This window comes from Filicampus tigris, chromosome 11 (genome assembly GCF_054856515.1).
Source record: "Filicampus tigris isolate MCC_2025a chromosome 11, RoL_Ftig_1.0, whole genome shotgun sequence".
Classification (NCBI taxonomy): Eukaryota; Metazoa; Chordata; class Actinopteri; order Syngnathiformes; family Syngnathidae; genus Filicampus; species Filicampus tigris.
Genome location: NC_141227.1, coordinates 5,748,328 through 5,767,977, shown reverse-complemented (window position 1 = coordinate 5,767,977; position 19,650 = coordinate 5,748,328). Strand labels below are relative to the sequence as shown.

The 19,650-nt window shown below is 41.7% G+C and overlaps 1 protein-coding gene across 6 annotated transcripts in view; it reads right to left on the bottom strand.

Annotated features, from left to right (window-relative positions):
* Positions 1–19,650, bottom strand: part of xpo1b (exportin 1 (CRM1 homolog, yeast) b) — a 27,255-nt gene extending 7,605 nt beyond the window's left edge. The window contains exons 1-19 of one of the 6 annotated variants that reach the window (XM_086044660.1): positions 19,550–19,650; positions 17,253–17,384; positions 16,992–17,093; positions 11,627–11,699; positions 10,911–10,972; positions 9,695–9,739; positions 6,083–6,264; positions 5,952–6,000; positions 5,751–5,870; positions 5,535–5,663; positions 5,284–5,442; positions 5,014–5,211; positions 3,340–3,478; positions 3,048–3,229; positions 2,755–2,911; positions 2,502–2,665; positions 2,282–2,416; positions 1,846–2,038; positions 307–413 (exon numbers count right to left, since the gene is read on the bottom strand). In XM_086044660.1, the coding sequence (XP_085900786.1) occupies positions 307–413; positions 1,846–2,038; positions 2,282–2,416; positions 2,502–2,665; positions 2,755–2,911; positions 3,048–3,229; positions 3,340–3,478; positions 5,014–5,211; positions 5,284–5,442; positions 5,535–5,663; positions 5,751–5,870; positions 5,952–6,000; positions 6,083–6,264; positions 9,695–9,739; positions 10,911–10,972; positions 11,627–11,699; positions 16,992–17,093; positions 17,253–17,378 (2,322 nt within the window). In that variant the 5' untranslated portion in view covers positions 17,379–17,384; positions 19,550–19,650. The other 5 variants (XM_086044656.1, XM_086044661.1, XM_086044657.1 and 2 more) reach the window with 5 other exon arrangements.

The window sequence follows — 19,650 nt, the reverse complement described above, 5'->3', positions numbered from 1 at the left end:
GAAGGATTTTTTATGACATGAAAACTTTACAAAAATGTACACCACAATAAGACTGTTTTTTCATTGTGAACAAATCTCTATTTTCAAGGGAAGACTCACAAAAAGGAAGCAAAATTATGCCAACTTCAACATTGACTTTGCAGCGGGTTCATAAAAGGCTTTGAGGCAAACGTGTAGCCTCTTTTCCTTTCTGATCAGCGCAGCCACAGAGCTGAGTGAGGCGAGTCAGCCATACGGGCACATTCCCACACAAAGCAGTGAGCGACCCCACCGCTTTCTAGAATGGATTTCATGACAGATTCTCACCATCTGTGGATCGTTAGATCGGCTGACCCAGCCGGAGATCAGTTTCAAGGTCTCTCGTTTCACAGTCCTCATGCTCCTGATCAGAGGCTGCTTGGTCACCATCTCACCTGCACACACAGAGCAACATGTCAAACATCATACCAGCATATTCACAAGGGAAAGCTGCTGATCCCAGGGTTTCCCTTTTGGTAGCTCCACCAGGCTCGTGACCTCTAAAGCCGCTTGTCCTGACACCCCACTGCACAGGCCTCGCTTGGCCCGGCCTGGCTTCCGTTGCTTTTCCATTACAACAGGCGCCAATCGATTGAGGCAGAATCAACTGAACTGGGCAAGCCTCCACTGCACAGTGCATACTTGCAGTGTTGCAAGGTTGTGCCATAAAATTTCACAAATCTATTCCCGAGTTTAAGTGAAAGACACAGCCGCCCGCCAGCAAGACAAAAACGCAGTATTTAACCACAATACTTGACCATATTTACAATTTCATATGTACCAATGAATGAAAGAGTAAAGCTTGAGGTAGAAAGGTTTGCTAGCGACATGCGCCGCTCGCCGGGTACATATGAAATTGTAAGTATGGTTAAGTACTGCTGCAAAACAATTAGGTGAACTGTATATATAGTATATTCATGACTTGGCGGCAGCTTACCGCCAGGCGGCCTCACTGTCTATAAATCAAGGACGTGTGCAGTGGAGTTACTTGCGGCATCACGCACAAAAAAAAAAAAAGACGCCTAAACTTGTCAGCCAATCAGATGGCAGCGATGACACGGCCCCTACTCGGCCTGCATTTTACAAGGAGGGAGTTTTGAAGAGCGGTTCCGTAACTGCACGGCTCCAAAAACGGGTAATGGAAAGGTGACCACTCAGGGCGGAGCATCGCCGGTGAAACTAAGAGAAAAGCGGCTTAAGACTCTTCAACCGGCTTTCCTTAAAGTGGTTGCGGTTTCCCATGGAATACTAATTCATTTTGAACTTAAAATTGATATGAAAAATCTATTTTCATTTTGTTACGTAGCTGATCTGTTTTGAAGCAAGGGCGGCATAATGGATTTCACTAATTAGAGGCAACCAGCAGAGGGCGTAATTACTTCAACCCCAACAAGCTTGCTGTTCAATGAGTTGCTATGAATGATTCATCCATCCATTTTCTGAACCCTTAGCCTGACTGCGTACTTTATTAATCCCAATAGAAGGAAAGTAAGCAAATGAATCACACGGGCAGGAACTTTTCTCCTGGATACCTGTACATCGCCACAATTTTCTATTTGACTTGACTTATGCACTTGCCTTTCAAAAGTAAAGGAAATCCCTGTTTTGAGATCTGTTTAATCTATTTAAAAGTGAACTAGTTATCGACTTAATGTCTGATTACGTATCATAAATTAGTGTGCTATTTTGGAATATACTAAGTCACTTTGTACGATCTTTTGAAAAACAACAACACAAAGGGAAGATGACTCAATCACCAAGTTGAATTTGAATACTCCTCAAATATCTCCAAAGTCCAATCACATGAATGCCATAATGAACACACACCTCCCATACCATTTGTCTGAATGGCAGCAGATATGTTCTCGCTGAGGCACTTGTACACATTGAGCATGTCGAGGTAAATCCGTCCCAGTTGGATGACAAATGGGTGTCCAACTGCCTTGCAGGCTCTGACGTTGGTCTTTAGGATGCTGCCCAGTTGTTTCACAGTCTCCGGGTCCTTCAAAATGTCCACATTCTGAATGCGGATGCGGCAGCAGAAAGCACAAAGCAAGTGGATTTACGTTAATTCTACACAACATCAATAAGCGCAACTCATGTCTTCAAAAAGTGTTTCACAAAATATGGTCACACATTGAAGACGACTCAAGTGTTCAACATGCTGAATGAAACCACATGAACAGAAATGCGTGCGTGTTCACTTGTCGAAATACAATATCTGAAAGAGATAGTGAAAGTCCAACAAGTACACAAAAGTTACCTTGGTGGCCTGCTGGATGATGCTGTCCCAAACTTGATTGGGCAGCAACATGTATTTCTCGATCAGATGCTCCTGCACAGCCTGGTCTGTCTGAGCGCCGATCATATAACCGACAGCCTCGTAGAACGTGTGCACCTTGGACACAAACAAGAGATTGGGTGAGCACTGGATGAGTCGAGTGTGACCGGAGTCCTTCTGTATTGCACCTCTCTGAACTGACCTGCTGGGGCTGCAGGTCACAGATGATGGTGTTGATGTTGTTGAGGATCTCATCAATAAATGGCATGACCTCTCCCACCTGTACCTGGATGAAGTGCCGCCGGCACTTCTGGGCAATCTTGATGAACGTGTCACACGCCATGTCCTGAACTCCATCGTGGGTCTCTGAAGACAAAGGACCGTGGACGGTGCTCAGATTATAAAGTGAAAAGACGACACAGTACGAACAAAATCGTCCACTCTCAAAAGCTCACCGTGCATGAACTCAAAGAGCTTGTTGACCACCGTTTTGAGGAACTTCCAGTGGGCTCTGAGAAAGCGAGGGTACTGGCCGACGATGTACATAATGTTGGAGGCTATAATGGCCTTGTTGTCCTTTCCCCGCTTTTGTTCACACAGGCCTAACAGATCCTGGGGCAAATAAGTCTCATTTTTAACGATTACTGTATACCAATACTTTTCTTTGTGCATTCTTCATAAAGTCAGTTTATAGTACAGGATGTCCACAAAAATGGTATCCAAACCAATTCACAACTTCTTACAATACCTTAATGACTGTGACCAAGAACCTCTTTTCATCCTCTTCGTGCATGGCCCCACTGATGGACCCAATGGCCCAACACAATGTGTTGAGATTCTTCCAGGACCACTCAGTGCCATTCACCTGGTTGTGAAGCTTCTCAGTCATGATACGCTCTGTGTCTGCATAGTCCAAGTGAGTCAGGTACACTGCAGAGAAGCACACGACATCTATGATCAGCATTTGCTAAACCGTGCTTTCGGTTACGTTCAGACAGCTTTAGAGGACAGGGTTGAATTGGGATCGACGGGAGACCCACCAAGTGTTTCTCTCATGTTCTTGTAGAGGTTTATTGAATCGGTGTCCTTCATGAACTCTCTGACCACTTCCCCTTGGTCATTCTCCACCACCAGTACTTCCTCTGGTTTGGCCATCCGGCTTACCATCAGCAGACGCACCTGTTGGGCAAAGGTGGGAGAAAACAACAAAACTAAAAAACAGAAAAGATGATCCAAAATATGTGCAATAGTCCAATAATAACAAAACTAGTCATGTATGAATGGTTCACACAACATTCTAAACATGGATTGATACATTATTCATTTTATTATTATTAAAACCTAAAGCTAAAACAAAAAAACTAAAAAGGAAGCATTTTCAAAAAACACAAAAAGAAACTAAAATTAATACAAACTAAGAAACCCCCTCTGAAAACAAATTAAAACTAACTAAATTTAAAAAACAAAACTCAAAATGGGAATTATTAGAGTTACTTTTTCATTTCAAACTGTTAAAACCCAGGTCCTGGCTGACATGGGTGAGTGTGCTTACTCTGATGATGTTTGCCTGTCCTATTTTCTCTCTCGACACCTGCTAATTTACTTTTCGGAGCTGGTTGCTCTCGCTTAAACGATTATGTCTGAAGTGTATTGTACACCGCAGCACCTTTTCTGTTGTTTGGCACACAATACTAGCTTAGCCATCAGCATTAGCTTCTTGTCCTCTTTCTGTCAGTGGTGCTACTCCTTACCCGCTTTTAGTGATAGCAATGCATTGCTTGTTATTATCATCGTCATATTTGCCACCACAGAGGCGAGGATTAGTTACTGAGAGAAAAGGATCTGCACGCGGGAGGATAATAATTAGCCACACCAGCTAGCAAGCATAGCTTGTAGCATGTGCCTCGGCACGGCGCGTGTTAGCTCCCAGTATTTCCCCCCGTCCGTGAGCAGCAGCTCAGAGTTGGTTAGTTCGCAATGACCTGTCAGGAGTAGCATGCCGCTTCTGATTGGTCAGCTTTGTGAGAGAGGAGGGAGGGCGAGTTTGTGTGAGATTGTTGATTAGGGCTGCACGATATTGGAAAAACATGCGATATGGATGTTGACTATTGCGATATCGATGTTATTGTGACATTTAACATGTACCTAAATAAATGACATTATTATCTAATGAAAGAAGTTCTTCCTATGCCTCAAAATAAACAAGCTCAATGTGTTCTTAGCTAATTAATTTTAATTCCCCTAGATAATGTCAAACGATTGGGTGGCGGTGCACATTTAAGTCTGCATCTGGCTGGTCAAATTCATATAAAAGCATACAATTCCATCTTTGTGATATGCATATTGCATAGGCCATTATCGCAATATCTGCATTTTTTTCCCGATATATTGTGCAGCCCTATTGTTGATACAACAGATTCTGGGTCAGCCAGGAGCATCGCAAAAATCAGAAACTTTCACGATCATGTCATGTCTGGAATCGCGATTTCGATCAAAAACACAAATAGTTCAGCCCAAGTGTCAGCGCACACATTAAGGAGAAGCTGCTCTCACTTGCACACAGAAACTTTCCTAATGTGGATAAGTGCCAGAAGGAAAGATATGTAATGGTTTTCACCACCAGCAATACTTCTATTAAGACTGAAAGAGCGCTGGCAATATATCTGCAAATGTTTCGAGTGATTCAGGGATTGGAATGACTCGTTAAGTGGTACCTTGGACAGAACGGGCAGGTAGAGCTGCCTGCGCGGCGGCACGTCAAAGTGCTGGTTGCCAGACAGCAACGGAGATGTGGACGTGGAGAAGGGACTCTCTCTGTACAGCTCGGCCGCCAGATGGTTCCAATATTCCAGACAAATTTTAAAGATTTCAGTCTCTTCCACTTCGGACACCAGCAGCATATAGTGAAGCGCCTGAAACGGGACAGTAAACTCAAGTTAGATATGCTCTGGTCCTAAAACGCTGGCCCCTGACGGGCAACTCACCTCCATTAACGTTTCTCTCAGGTTAAGCCGCGTTTCAATGAGCGTGCCGTGCTCTTTCAGGAACGTACAGAGGAACAGACTGAGGTTCTGGATAAAGTTCTGCTCTTCATCCTTCCCGTTGGCATAGGCCAGCCGGATGTTAGTGTTGAGGGGAAGCATCTAAATAAGTATGAATTGGGTTAGAGTTCTATTTTGTAGGAGCCCAAAGGACACGCTTGCTTTTGCTTATCAGAGTCTATCATGAAGGTCACCTGCTTGAGTTGACACATTGTCAGGGTGAAGAGTGTGACGAACTGCTCCTCGTACTGGCTGACACTTACTCCAGCGATTTCCGTCAAACACTTCAGTGTCACATTGCGGAACATGGGGACGTTCAGAAACTGAAAACAATTACAAGAGGGATACGTGCATACATACATTATTTTGATAATATAATCAACCTTTCTTCTCTCTCTGCGCATGCCTACCTTATACACTAACGTGCTGATTAGCTTGGTTTCAAAAATATAGCCCAAAGGAATCCAGTTGAGGAAACGTAAGAGGGTCTCCAGAGTAGCATGAACCAGGGGTGCATTCTGGGAATTTTCCTAAGACACAAGATGAAAAGATTTAAAAAGAAAACTCTGGCGACAAAATAATGTTATGATGAGAGACTGGGATTCAAATACCATTACAAACTGGCAAAGCTGGAATATCTGGGAGAATTCATTGCACATACTGAAAGAAACACAAAGCCATATTATGGGCTGCATACAGCAGATAGTCGGTGTTGTGTTTTTAAGTACGGTACTCCACTAACCTGTCTTTCAGATGTTTGGCTTTCACCTGGGTCATCTGGCCGCTGGAGAAGTCAAAGACCTCCTCGCTAAGCAGTTTGAGAATGACCATGTTGTTCTGACAAAGACTCTCACTGGTTCGACTTGCTCCGACAATGTCACTGATGAACGTGGGCCAGTGCTTGGGCCACTCCTGCTTCAAGATCTACACACACACACACACACACACACACACACACCCCCACACACACACACACAGCACAGCACAGCACAATGATTCAAACAGTTTCTAAAGGGTGACAAATGCGCTGGAAATTATAAATGGAAGAGTGAATGGTTATCTGTGGCACTTGCTAAAAATAAGTCATCCTTAAAATAATTCAAGTATGTGTCCCTAATACAATATTCCCTCACTTTTCGCAGGTGATAAACATTTTCAAAGATTGCCGTTACTTGTCAATATATAACCACTGTATTAACATGCTACTTGTGGGCTTCTGCTAATCGATAGCCGTACTCCTTTCCGTTCTGGTACGATACTGAAAATACGGTACCTGACATAACTGAAGTATCACAAGTAGTATTATACAAGTTTGTTCATGATTGTATCAGAGGCGTCGACAGCTCAAATAGTATCAAACGCGCATGGCACTCCAGCAGGCTTGCCAATCACCCGCCACCCCCCCAAAAAAATGAATTATTTGAATAGTGGATTTTTTATTTGTATAATCGAACTGTATATGAGCGGGAGCACATTACGCCAGTTTTGAAATTGCTGCATTGGCTCCCTGTGTGTTTCAGGATCGATTTTAAAGTACTTTTATTAGTTTATAAATGTGTTAATGGTCTTGGGCCATCTTATTTATCTGATTTGCTTTTATCATACCAGCCCTCGCGGATCCTGAGGTCCTCTGGCGCCGGCCTTTTATTTATTCCAAGGGTGAGGACCAAAATGCATGGCGAGGCTGCATTCAGCCGTTTTGGTCCTCACCTTTGGAATAGCCTGCCAGAGGACGTCAGGTCTGCAGAGACTGTTGATATTTTTAAGAGGAAGCCACACCTTTTTAGTTTGGCTTTCAACAACTTTTAAATAATTTATCTTTTCTTTTGATTGAAGATAATTCGATGTTTTGCTTTGAATGTTTTAAAGCACTTTGAGATGCATTTTTATGTATGAAAAGTGCTATATAAATAAAATTTGATTGATATGAGAAACCTTGGATTATTAACAGGGCCATATCATGCTAAATGCTTTAAACCAAGTTAAAATGCTAATTCCTCACCAAAAGCACCTTAGAGTGGTGTTTTCCTCCATTTACTCACCTGTGAGCATCCCTGTTCATTCCTCCTAAGAAACAGCCCCACCCAACCCAAGAAAACGACTGGGGCCTCAATTTTCTACGTCGCAAATTGAGGAGCCACCCTCGTTACCGCCCCTACAGACTGACCACACACCCACTTTCTCAGAGCAGCCACGAGAGAAACACTTTCATTTTTGCACCCGAGTTGGGGAGAAGTGGCTCCATTCACTTGAATGCGACTTCTCCGGCTACCAGAGCGGAGCGTCGCCGCTTCCCCGGCCCAACTGCTGAGGCTCCCGCCTGAGTGATGGCAGATTTGGGCAGCCGCCGATCGGCTTTGGATGCCACAGAGCGGAGACGACGAGCCGTTGACTCGGAGGGGCGGCCAAATGAATGACAGTGAGCTTTCATTCATTCTCAATGAGCGCTGGCGGCGTTGACTTGGAGAGGCGGCCAAATGAATGAGACTGAGCGCTCCCTTCAGAATGAATGAGCACTGGCGGCGAGCTTTGCGTGCCGCTTGAAAAATTACTCAAATATGCAATTGCGTGTATAAAAATCCATTTTTAACCCCAAAATAATTTACAATTGGTACTAATGTACATGGTCTTTGTACCTAAATCAATATTTTTACCCATATTTTTGCTAGAGCTTAACTGCTTCAAGCAGAGACTGAGGGCTTATGTATGGTTTGAAATACATACTCTATCATGGTACTGTTTGAATCTTTTGGTCCTGGTGAGTAATGGTGAGTGTAAATATCACAATGAGAATATTTGTGATTGAGTTATTTAAGCCGTTGGCGAGTTCCGGACGGTGTTAGAGTGTGTGCTAAATTGCTAATGCAGCCCTCGCCTTATTTTTTTGTCTAGATACGTGTTTATTGTAATACAACATTTCTGTTCATAACTGCTGGATCTCCATCCTTACACAGTTCTAGTCGGGCTTCAGTAAAAAGTCTACTGTACACCTAAGCACTTATTTTGCTATTCTTGACTTTACTTTATCGATTAGCACACTTAGCGACCCCTCATTCGCCTCTGCGGTGAAAACGCTAATTGTTAGTGGGGTCGTTTATTTTGTCACAACGGAGGAGATAACGCGCAGCACGCAGCTCGTTGCTGCCTTGCACGGACTTACATATAATATAAATAAAGACCATGCTGCTACAGGGCAAGCTCGCTTAGCGCTTAGCATTCAAGCAGCCACGAACGAAATGACTTCCGGGAGTACAAGCAACGGCCTTTAGTAGGACAACTTTTCTTTTTTTTTTTAAACCAATTCGGCGCTGGATCTGCCCACAGTAGCATGCCACTATTGGTGAACGTGGGGGATAAGGGCCCTTTAAAGAAACCGCATCTTTGACGATCTCAAAACCGCGTTGCCTGAGATCGCGATTTCGGTCCCAAAAACGATAAATCGTTCAGCCCTAGTGCGCTATGTATTATTTTGTGGTCAATGACGTCATTGTCAAATTATGACATTAGTTCTGATCTGGCAAGAAATGCAAAATATCTGCTGATTTGATCCAGCCAATCAGATTTGTGCAAAGTCCAGAACTAAATTTCCATCAAGGTGTGACGAGACTCAGGAGCGAGGCGGGAAAAGCTAAACATTTTTGGTGTAAATGAGGCGATTGCCCCATGAAACTTCTACTAAAGATGACTCTGCGTCATTGATGTGTGTCACTCATGAATCGTCTGAGTGGCTAAATTACTAATATCAGCACAAATGTCCACTTTATGTTTCAAGTGGGATCAAATGAAGCTCAAATATAAACACTGTTACTCTACACAACAAAGACTATGCTGATCTTTTTTAATCTTTGCAAAGACACATTTGGAAATTCACCTTTTGAAAAGAAAATCAAAACCAAGGCACGAGTGGCACTAGCCCTTCATATTATGCACAACTGTACAATTGAGCATTTGATGTAAATGATACCTATTGATTATTAATTCCCACATATTTCATATTTACTCTGAGAATGGCCTTAAATTGCATAAAGGTCAAAGAAGATTTTGACAACTAACCCATTTAAGAATTCACACAGTCGTTCCTGACGAAAGAAGATGGCATCCTAACAATTTCAATCAATAATTCAAAGAGTAATATCAATACAGCAGTTCCATTAAGTTGTGAAGAACTTAACAGATGATACGGACAGGACTTTACATTTACTAGCATTCTTTATGGATTATTTAAGCATTAGAGTACATCATGAAATACTAAAAGCAAGGCTTCACTGTTCTGGACTGCTTACATGTTAATTAGCATGTTTTGCTGGCCCTTTTGCCACTACAATAGAAAAAGACAAATTAGGTAAAGACTTACCTGAACAAGAATCATGTTCAGCTTTCCAATGTACACCTTTTCTTTCTAAAAGAAAGTTCAAATGTAAAACAAATGAGCTGTTGGGTTGTTTCATAGGCAACAATAGTGACAATATTTGGTCTCGAGCACTGTGTTAGGCAGAACTGTTCAAGGCTGTGAGTGCCACTCGGAAAGATGATTTTTAAATGAATGATTTGAGATACAAGTAGAACAGCAACTAACGATTATTTTAATATTCAATTATATGTTGAATACTTTGTCGATGAATCGATGAATCAGATAAAAAAAAAACATGTTTTTATTTCCACTTCTTCATTCAAAAACAGGACATTATTTTAAAATGACAATGCAGAAAATGCATCAATATCAATTCTTTATGATTCAGTTATCGGTTTGGTCCTTACCATGTCAGACAGTCCTAAAAATGTTGATCATTGTTTTCCAAAGTAAAGACAGATGTTTGCAAATGTTTTATAAAAAAAAGTCTGCTTTCTCAGAGAAATACAGAAATCTGTGAAGATTTATTCTTTGAGAAGCTGAAATCCCAATTATTTGGACAATTTTAAGTTAAAGGTTTCAGAAAAGTTAATCCATTTTTTAAAAAATGATCGATTACTTTAATAATCGATTAGTTGTTAATTAATCGTTGCGCCTCTAGGTCAGAGGTGTCAAACTCATTTTGGTCGCCGGCCACTTTGTAGTTACGGCTTCCTTCAGAGGGCCGTTATGACGTTGAAACCAAATAAATATTTAATCGTCTCATCGTATTATTACATTTACACAACAAATTGATGGATTACCAGTTCTGAAATCAGGATTTGTTCAATTAATGTTGAAGTTACTGTAAAAAGGGAAACAAAAAAAGTTATTTATTACACGATAATTTGAAATTTCCGTACAGAGTTTAGCCAGGATCATGGAAGTTGACAAATGATTTGCTTTCACGGGCCACTCAAAATGATGTGCCAGGCCAGATCTGGCGCCCAGGCCTTGAGTTTGACACCAGTGCTCTAGAATCAGTTTAATTCATTCTGTGACCAGGCTCATACCTCAAGGCACTGCTGTATATACACACATATACATAATACTATATAACAAAATGGTTGATGTAATGTATTCTATTGTCACATTTTAGGACTGCCAGACTAAAGTCAATGTTGACTAAATTCCACGTTTTGAATAACATATAACATGCATGATACATAGTGTTACATACCTCCACATTTGCAGCATCAGATGAAGTCTTAATAATGAGACCAACAACATACTTTTTTATCCCTGGAAAATACAAACGGTACAATCGTTGAGGGAGACTTAACTTATTCCAATAAATACCACTGACATTCTTCAATCTCGCCTGTACTTCAATATAAACTATGCTTCTCCAATCACAATTTGTCAACCAATTGTGCGAACAATGATGTGGGTTTTGTATTGCTTGTTGAACAGAAGTTACAAATTCCCAGACAATCAATGTTGTTTGAAAACAGTTTTCACCATCCTCTCATTACTTTTTCCGGCCTGCAGGAACATTGAATTTATATATCAACGTGGCTGGATGAAGCGAGTGGATCTGAAAACAAGCCAGTCTTCCTTCAAAAGGTGGGAAAAGAAATATTGGTACTTGCCAGTCACCATTCATTGGATTTGCCACAAAATGTATTCATGCATCCACAGTCAAAATTAAGGCAATCTCAAGGGCAATTAAAAATATATAATGATTACACAAAATATGAAAAAGTGCTGAAAACATTTGCATCACCAAGTCGGCCACATTGAAACCCCAACTCCAGCTTGGTAAGTGGTGCAGAAAACATCAACTAGCTGCTTTTACACGTGGCACAAACGCGACTCGAATATGATTCAAGGTTTTAGAATGCTTTGAGAGTATCACAGGTAAAATGTATGGAGGAAAAAAAAAAAAAAAAGTACCTTCACATTGATTCCGGGGAAGAATTTTCCATCTTGTTTTGATAACAGTTTCCAAGATCTGAAGGGCATAGTACTGTAACAAGCAAAGAGACAAGATAGAGTGAACATTAGTGCAAACTTGGGGAAAAACATGAATAACATGGAAAAGCCTAAGATCATTTGTTTCTGGCTTAAAAAAAAAAAAAAAAAAACAGACAGAACCCCATCTTTTATGTAGATTTTCTAGCATTCTGTGTGCAGTAATATTAGAGTGTGGAAGAGTTCACTACAGACCAGGCTGGAAAAAAAAATCCATGCATTGCAAGGATTGTAACGGGCGGGAAGGTACACCTATACTGCATACGTCGTTATCCTAAACTGAAAAAAAAGCGGTGAAGGTTTGAGCACTGTGAACGGTTTGGGACAGAACAGGAACTGGTTCCAGTATGTAGAACCAAAACTGACACCAGGGACGATTGTGCTTGTGGAAATGTCAAAAACCAGCTACAGCCACCTTTCTTATAGTAGACTTGTGATGTAAGATGAGCCATTGACTTCAAAATGTATTCATTTATACAGCACCATATGCACAGCGTGAGCTCCAAAGCACGAGATGCAAACAATTAATCCAAAGCCCTCTCATGTGGGCTTTAAAGAACCTCAAACCTTTTTTGTTTGGGTAGAAATTTCTGCAAAGTTCCATGCTGGCTTTTAAACGGTGATGGCCTATCATTATACATCATGTCTTATAGTCATTGCGCCCATACACAGTGCAGCCAGAAAGTATTCACAGCGCTCAACTTTTTCCACACTTTACGTTACAGCCTCAAAATGTAATCATTTTCTTTTTTTGCCCCCTAGAAGACATCCATACTTTTTTTGCCAACTTAATATTGTGTTGATGTACCTTTGGCAAAAAATTACAGCTATCAAGTCTTTGAATATGATGCCACAAGCTTGGCGCACCTATCTATGGGCAGTTTTGCCCATTTCCCTTTTCAACACTTTAAGTTCCGTCAGGTTGGATGGGGAGCGCCGGTGCACAGCCATTTTCAGATTCGGATTCAAGTCTGGGCTCTGGCCGAGCCACTCAAGGACATTCTCAAGAGTTGTCCTGAAGCCACTAAGTCGTTGTCCTGGTGCGTGATTATGGTTGTAGACCTGATGGAACGTAAACCTTCCACCACAGTTTCAGGTCCTGAACACTCTGGAATAGATGTTCATCCAGGATGTCTCTGTACATTGCTGCATTCATCTTTCCCTCAATCCTAACTACCGGTAGTCTCCCAGTTCCTATCTCTGAAAAACATGCCCATTTCATGATGCTGCCAGCATTTATGCATCACCGTAGGTGATGAGCAGTGCCTGGTTTCCTCCAAACATGACGCCAACCATTCACGCCAAATAGTTTAATCTTTGTCTCATCAGACCAGAGAATTTTCTCTCTCATGGTCTGAGAGTCCTTCAGGTGCCTTTTGGCAAACTCTAGACAGGCTGCCATGTGGCTTTTACTAAGGAGTGGTGGCTTCTAGCTGTCCATTCTACCATACAGGCCTGATTGGTGGAGTGCTACAGAGGTGATTGTCTTCCTCAGAGCTCGACAATGTGCCCAAAATGCTCGCAAACGTGGCCAACCTTTCAGTGTGTGCTGGTAAAAATGTCATCCGGTTGCACTAGCACGATTGCATGTTTTAATGCCGCTACGGTACTTAATGCTCCTGCGATACTTGGGGAGGAAAAAAAATACAGTGAAGGCGCTTCGACTTTGTCAGGCTGTCAGACGCGGCGCGCACAAGGCTGAAGCCCATCTGTGACACGCGTGATGTTAAATTGTATAAAACAAATATCCAAGTCTGGAAGTGTGCTTTACCACGTTAACACGCACCACACGCACTTAACTAGCACTATTTGCTTTATAAATGACGGATTCACATTCAGTACGCTCCCATTCACTCAGGAGCTCACGACCCACACCGCAACTTAGAGCATCCGAGACTGCGAGCTTCTCATCCAGTGTTCCATGTTTTTATAAATATTGTTAGATACTGCTGTTATAAAACAATATAGAAATGGCCGGTTAGGTCTCCAACCATCAAACGATTGCTAGCTCGTTGTGTGGAAATGGATGTATTGTGTGTGTTGCGGTTCTGATCACCCAGCTCACTTGTGCCATAGAACAGATGCTTGTGATTGAATATTTGTATTAAGGTTTGTAATACACTCAACTTTTGTGGTTCAAACGGATAAGGTCATAACGACAACATGACATTAAACATTGACAACTCTTGCAAATGTTAAAGGCTACAAATATCTAAATGTGCGCTTTCTATCAATCTATAAAATCTGGCATAAGAAGAATGATGTTGGTGAAATCACTTTTCCATTTTATTTAATTATACTCAATGGTCTATCTAGTCACTTTCTGTATGTTACAATATTTAAACAAAGCACTAGGCTTCTGTCCTTCATTTTAGTGGTTGGGATGTCAAACGAGATTTTATACTGCTCAAAGGCTTCAATAATAAACAACAAATCTTTTGGTGCCCTAAGATTTTTGCAAAGTCCTGGATATAAATACAAATATCAGTAGTGTATATAAATAAAAAAAAGTTAAATGTTTTTCGTGTTCAATTATTCTAAAGTGTTTAAAATGTTCTAAATGTATTTTTTAATGCTATCAAAAGCATAGCGTTACGCGATAGACTGGGAAATTTTAGTAAAATGCCCAGCTCTGCCAATTAGTATCCATATTGTATTTTGTTGAACTAATACAAGTAAAATTCATTTGAAGTTTCAGCTAATATTTCATTGCTTTTCCTGATTTTTTTTTTGTCTTTTAAAGTACTGCTAATATAAAAATAACTGACCTGTTCTGTCAGCTACTGCTTGTTTCAAACAAAGTTCTTATTACAGCAAAACATATATACCGTATCTTGTCAATTTTACCATCATACAAACTATGGTATGCCAAATGAGAAGCCTGCATCAGCAAATATGGTCATGCTATACCTCCCAAAGGGTGCAACAAAATGCTGTGCTGTGCGACCAACTGAAAAGTTGGTAGCTCCAGTGCTAGTAGTGCAAACGTTAGTGTAGAGCCCTACTTCTGGAAGGTTCTCCTCTCACCACAGAGGACCACTGGAGCTCTGAAAGAGTGATGATCGGGTTCTTGGTCACCTCCGTGACTAAGGCCCTCCTCCCAGATTACTCATTTAGACGGTTGCCAACTCTAGAAAGAGTCCTCATGGTTCAGAACTTCTTCCATTTATGGATGATGGAGGCTACTGTACTCATTGGATCCTTCAAAGCATTTTTTTTTCTGTACACTTCCTCAGATTTGTGCCTCGGGTCAAGACAATCCTGTCTTGGAGGTCTACAGACAATTCCTTCGACTTCATGCTTGGTTTGTGCTCTGACATGCACTTTTACCTGTGGGCCCTTATATAGACAGGAGTGTGCCTATCCAAATCAAATCAAATTTACCACAGGTGGACTCCAATTAAAGGGATGGTTGGCCATGTTTTCACTAACAAGTTCATTTTATATATTTTTGATCAGGAAAATGAAAAGAGTTGTCATTTTCTATTTTATCAATAGAGGTTGTCATCCTTTCGGTAAAGTAAAAAATATATAATGTGGTTGCACAAATGTGAGCACCCTCTTATAATTGGAGATGTGGCAGTGTTCAGAATTAACCAACCACATTCAAACTCTGAATATTCCCAAATAAAGTTCAGATGTTCTATTAGGCTTTTCCTGACATGGTCCACGGGGACCACTGCACAAATGTATCAGTCAAAAGAAGGTACCAAATAATTTTCAAGACATTAACTATAGCATGGAACACAGTGAAGACAGTCATCATCAAGTGGAGAAAACATGACACAACAGCGACAATGCCAAGAAATGGACATCCTTCCAACATTGATGAAAAGACCAGAAGATAACAGGTCAGGGAGGTTGCCAAAAGGCCGAAAAGCAGCAATGAAGTGCCTGCAGGAATTTCTGGCAAGTACTGGATGTTTAGTATATGTGACAACAGCAAGCATTGGAGTGTTTTTGGCAAAGAAGCGTGAGCAAATGTTGCTGCTAAAGCTGATCTCCCGATGCTTGCATAGGTTTTTCCGGGTCCTTTGGCTTCCATAGGTGTGCAGGTGAGTGTGAATAGTTGTCTATGTGCCCTGCAATTGGCTGGTGACCGTTCCAGGATGTACTCTACCTTTCACCCGAAAGTCAGCTCAGATAGGCCCTAGCTCTTCAGAGAACCTAATGAGGACAACTGTATAGGAAATGGAGGGATGGATGTTCTGATCCTGATGAATTCCTTTTTTTTTCTTCTCAAGAGGACAGAGGCCACGCTTAGCAAAACGGATGCTGCAAATATTTCCAGGATTCCCCTTTAACTTCCACTGGGTCCAACATGCTCCCACATTAATGCGTCCACACTGCTGAATAAACAATACAATACAATACATCCAAATCGAATGGCCTTTAAGGCCATACAATTTGGAAACCAAAATACTCCTGAAAAATATGCTTCAGTTGTCAAGCCATCTTCTCTGTGATGTCCGATGAGACAAACATCTTGCTTTGGCCACCACTGAAGGGGATCAGAAAAGTCAAAAAGCCAGACTTGATGATGATCATACAACTTATTTGTTGTAGCAGTAGCATAGCAACAATTGTAGTACACACTTTTGTTAAGTTCCATCCAAATTTCTGCTGGCTCGTTTGTTTTGTCTTAAAAGCATACTAGGCTATGAATGATCAGGTAGAGAACTGTGAGTCAAACTAAGTGATTTAATACCAAGAAAGATGAATATATAGAACAATCGACACATAGCCGTGGAGCTTTATCAACCACAAGGACATGGAAGAAAGTCTAACCGGTCCAAAAGGATTTCCTGTTCATATATTGTTTTGGTCGACACCCACATAGGGGGTGACAGCCTAAAAGAAATGTCTGTATGTGTACCAAACATGGTCTTGTGGAAATAGCATCAATGATGTAGTGGACTGCCTTCACGACCCTCCCAGTCTCTAAATGTGACAGAGTGAATAGTTTTATTATACATCAATTGGCACTTTTTATACTTGAATGACCACTAAGAAAGTTACATGTTCCATAAAACATTGCCTGTACAGCTTTTAACGTTTTATGGTGGGGCAGTTTGACACTACAATGAATAATTTACATTTCCACAGTTCCCCCTGGAAACATTCTTTGACCTTTGAACTAATCATTGGTCAATCGTGTATCAGAGTATATTGTGTTTGCCTTCATGCTTCCATTGTGCATTACTGTACATTGTTTATTCACCAATTTGATCTCTGGTGGTACACACCTAATTTCCACAGATAAAAGAAATCACTGAACACGGCTTACTTTGGTGTTCATGTTCTGGGAGAACTCTAGGATGGTGTCCACTCTTGTCCAGGCATCTGGGTGTTCTTTGAGGTGTGTCAACACTTCTTGTGCCATTCTTTGCTGCAACAGAATTATTTAGGACACTAAATAATTACAAGTCAGTGGGGACAGAACGTGTTGTGGTAAATAAGTGCAGTGATTAAGACTAGAGGTTTGACATTCAGAAAAATATTAGGCTGTGAAAATAATTTAAAAACATGTATTTGCAACAAAATTTACCTGTGGTCCCACCCCATGATATAAACAGTTCACCACATTATCCAGCAGGTTGATATCCAGTTTCTGGTTGAAGTCCAGCAGCTGCTGTGCTGCATGGTCTGCTAACATTGTCATAATTGCTGGCATAGAGCTCTGAAACAACGACAGGAAAGAGAGGAGGGGTCATGGAAGCACCAAACTCATTCAACAGGCAAAGTCATGTGCGCGATGTGTTTTGAAACAATTCCAAACAGCTGACAACGAAACTACAACATCCCCTCAACCCACCAACTGTCAACAACCAGCAAAATAGGAGGACATCAAATCGTCAGGTTTAGAAAATCTCAAGTCACGTTGGCCAGAGCAAGGAGAAATTAAGACAGGAATCACAAACCTAGTTCAATTTACAACAATACAGATTAAAACGGTTACTTCAAAATAGTTGTTATGTATTCAATTTTATTGATAAGTAGTTAACCAAGCCACGTGTCGGATACAAAAGCCGACGTCACTTTGTTTACATCTTGAAGAAACCCAGCTAACTCAAAGTCCAACTAAAAAAAAACAAAAAACAAGTGAGCAATTAACGATCGTATTGACAGTGTGGAGCAGCAGTTGTAGCCATGTCAGCATTCATTCTGCACAACTTCACACACAGCAAGCGAAACATTAAATCGCCCTTAGGCTCTATTTTGTAAAGCTCTGGAGTGGCTAACGGTTCCCATGTGGTCCAGCAATGGCGTGGTACAACCCCTCCCACCACAAGACACTCAGCGCCATCGATTAGCTCAGCGTAACGTGAAAGGAGTTTCGGTACTGTCGGTTGCGCTTACCTCCAAATTTACAGTTTGTGCTTTTAAGATGGTTGGCTGTGTACGCGTGACACGTGACAAAGAGAAGGCTAACAGTGGCGAGCAAGTGAGTGCCTAGCAACACCAACTTGACATCCGCTGCCATCACGCACACGAGTGATGCTGGCGAGCGGGGAGAGGCGTGGATTGAATCACATACAACGTTGGTTTCAAACCAAGTTCAAACACATTTCGGCCAACACGCGTGATTTGCACCGTCGCTACACAGCACACGCTAGTCCCGCGCGTGTCTATTTGATTACACAAAGTATGTTATCAGTGTCATTTAAGAGCCGTTTGGTGAGCACAATGAGAAGCTATGCAAACATGACCTAAAACAATACAATATCCGCTAGCTATGCCCGGCACATGTAGAATACAGCCAGCCTAACAACTAATTGGCGCTTTGCACTTCACTCCAGTTTACGTACCTATAGTCCGAGGCTCTGATTGAAAAGTGCGGCGTTAGCCAAAGAACGTACGAGATATAGTGAGCACTTGAGAATCACGGTTGATAAGAAAAGCGTTCCTATTTCTGCAGCGTTGACTATCTCCAGCTCCAGCAGCGAGGGATGTCTGACTGCTAACAACCACTGATTGGGTCCCTTAACTACTATCAAGGAAAAGTCAGCAATCTGTCACTCCAAGACATTTTACGAAACAAAACAAACGTTGATTCACCAACCTAATAAATGCGTTACTCTTAATAAATTTCCAGCGGGGCAGTATGGAGGTTGTGTGCCTGCGCCTCCTTTCCTCTCTCAAGCAACTAACTCGCAACCGGTTGAAACCGGTTCAGACTGGGAGATTCCATCTCGGTTTAGTTTTCAGCCGATGGCGCCGCGTAAAGTTTGGACTGGAGAGCCGCCCATTGCTTGCGGTGATTGGCTGCAGCTTTGGCGGAGAAATCCCGTCTGCGCTCCCATTGCACGGAGAACCCGTCAATCAAATTCAATTGGCTCAAGCGCCCACGCGACCGCTCCGCCAGGAGAGAAAAAGAGGGCAGACTCCTATGTAGAATGGATTTCTTCAAGAGTCTCTGTCGGAATAGCGAGCGGCCAAAAGACATCTGTAACTGCTGTAATCGAGGCTTAAAATACAAAACACTGTCACCGTCATAGCGTCTTATTATTATTATTATCACATACGTTGACAGTTAGTTAAAAAAGTGACCCCATTTAATAAATCTATCCACTTAGACTCGCAATTTGAGTTATTTCCAAATGTAACATAATGAAAAAGACGAGCATGTGCGTCAGACAGGCACACTGCTGGTTTGTACGATGAGATCCACTGCAAGTACCATTCATGTGCCTGTTGCTTGTAAGCTGGTAATTTTCCACCAGCCACGAGTGGGAGTGGTTACGCGATCACGAACGCACGAGGTTACAAAAAACGACCTAGAGGGGAATTTGCTTCCAGAATGGGAAACGGTAGAAAAATGACAGGTGGACTTTAGATACAAACATTGTCAATAGCAGCAAAAATAGATCATGAAGCGGAACATTGCAGGATTAGCCCGTCCCGAGCCATACTCGGGGCATTGCTGTCAACGAGGATGCAAACAT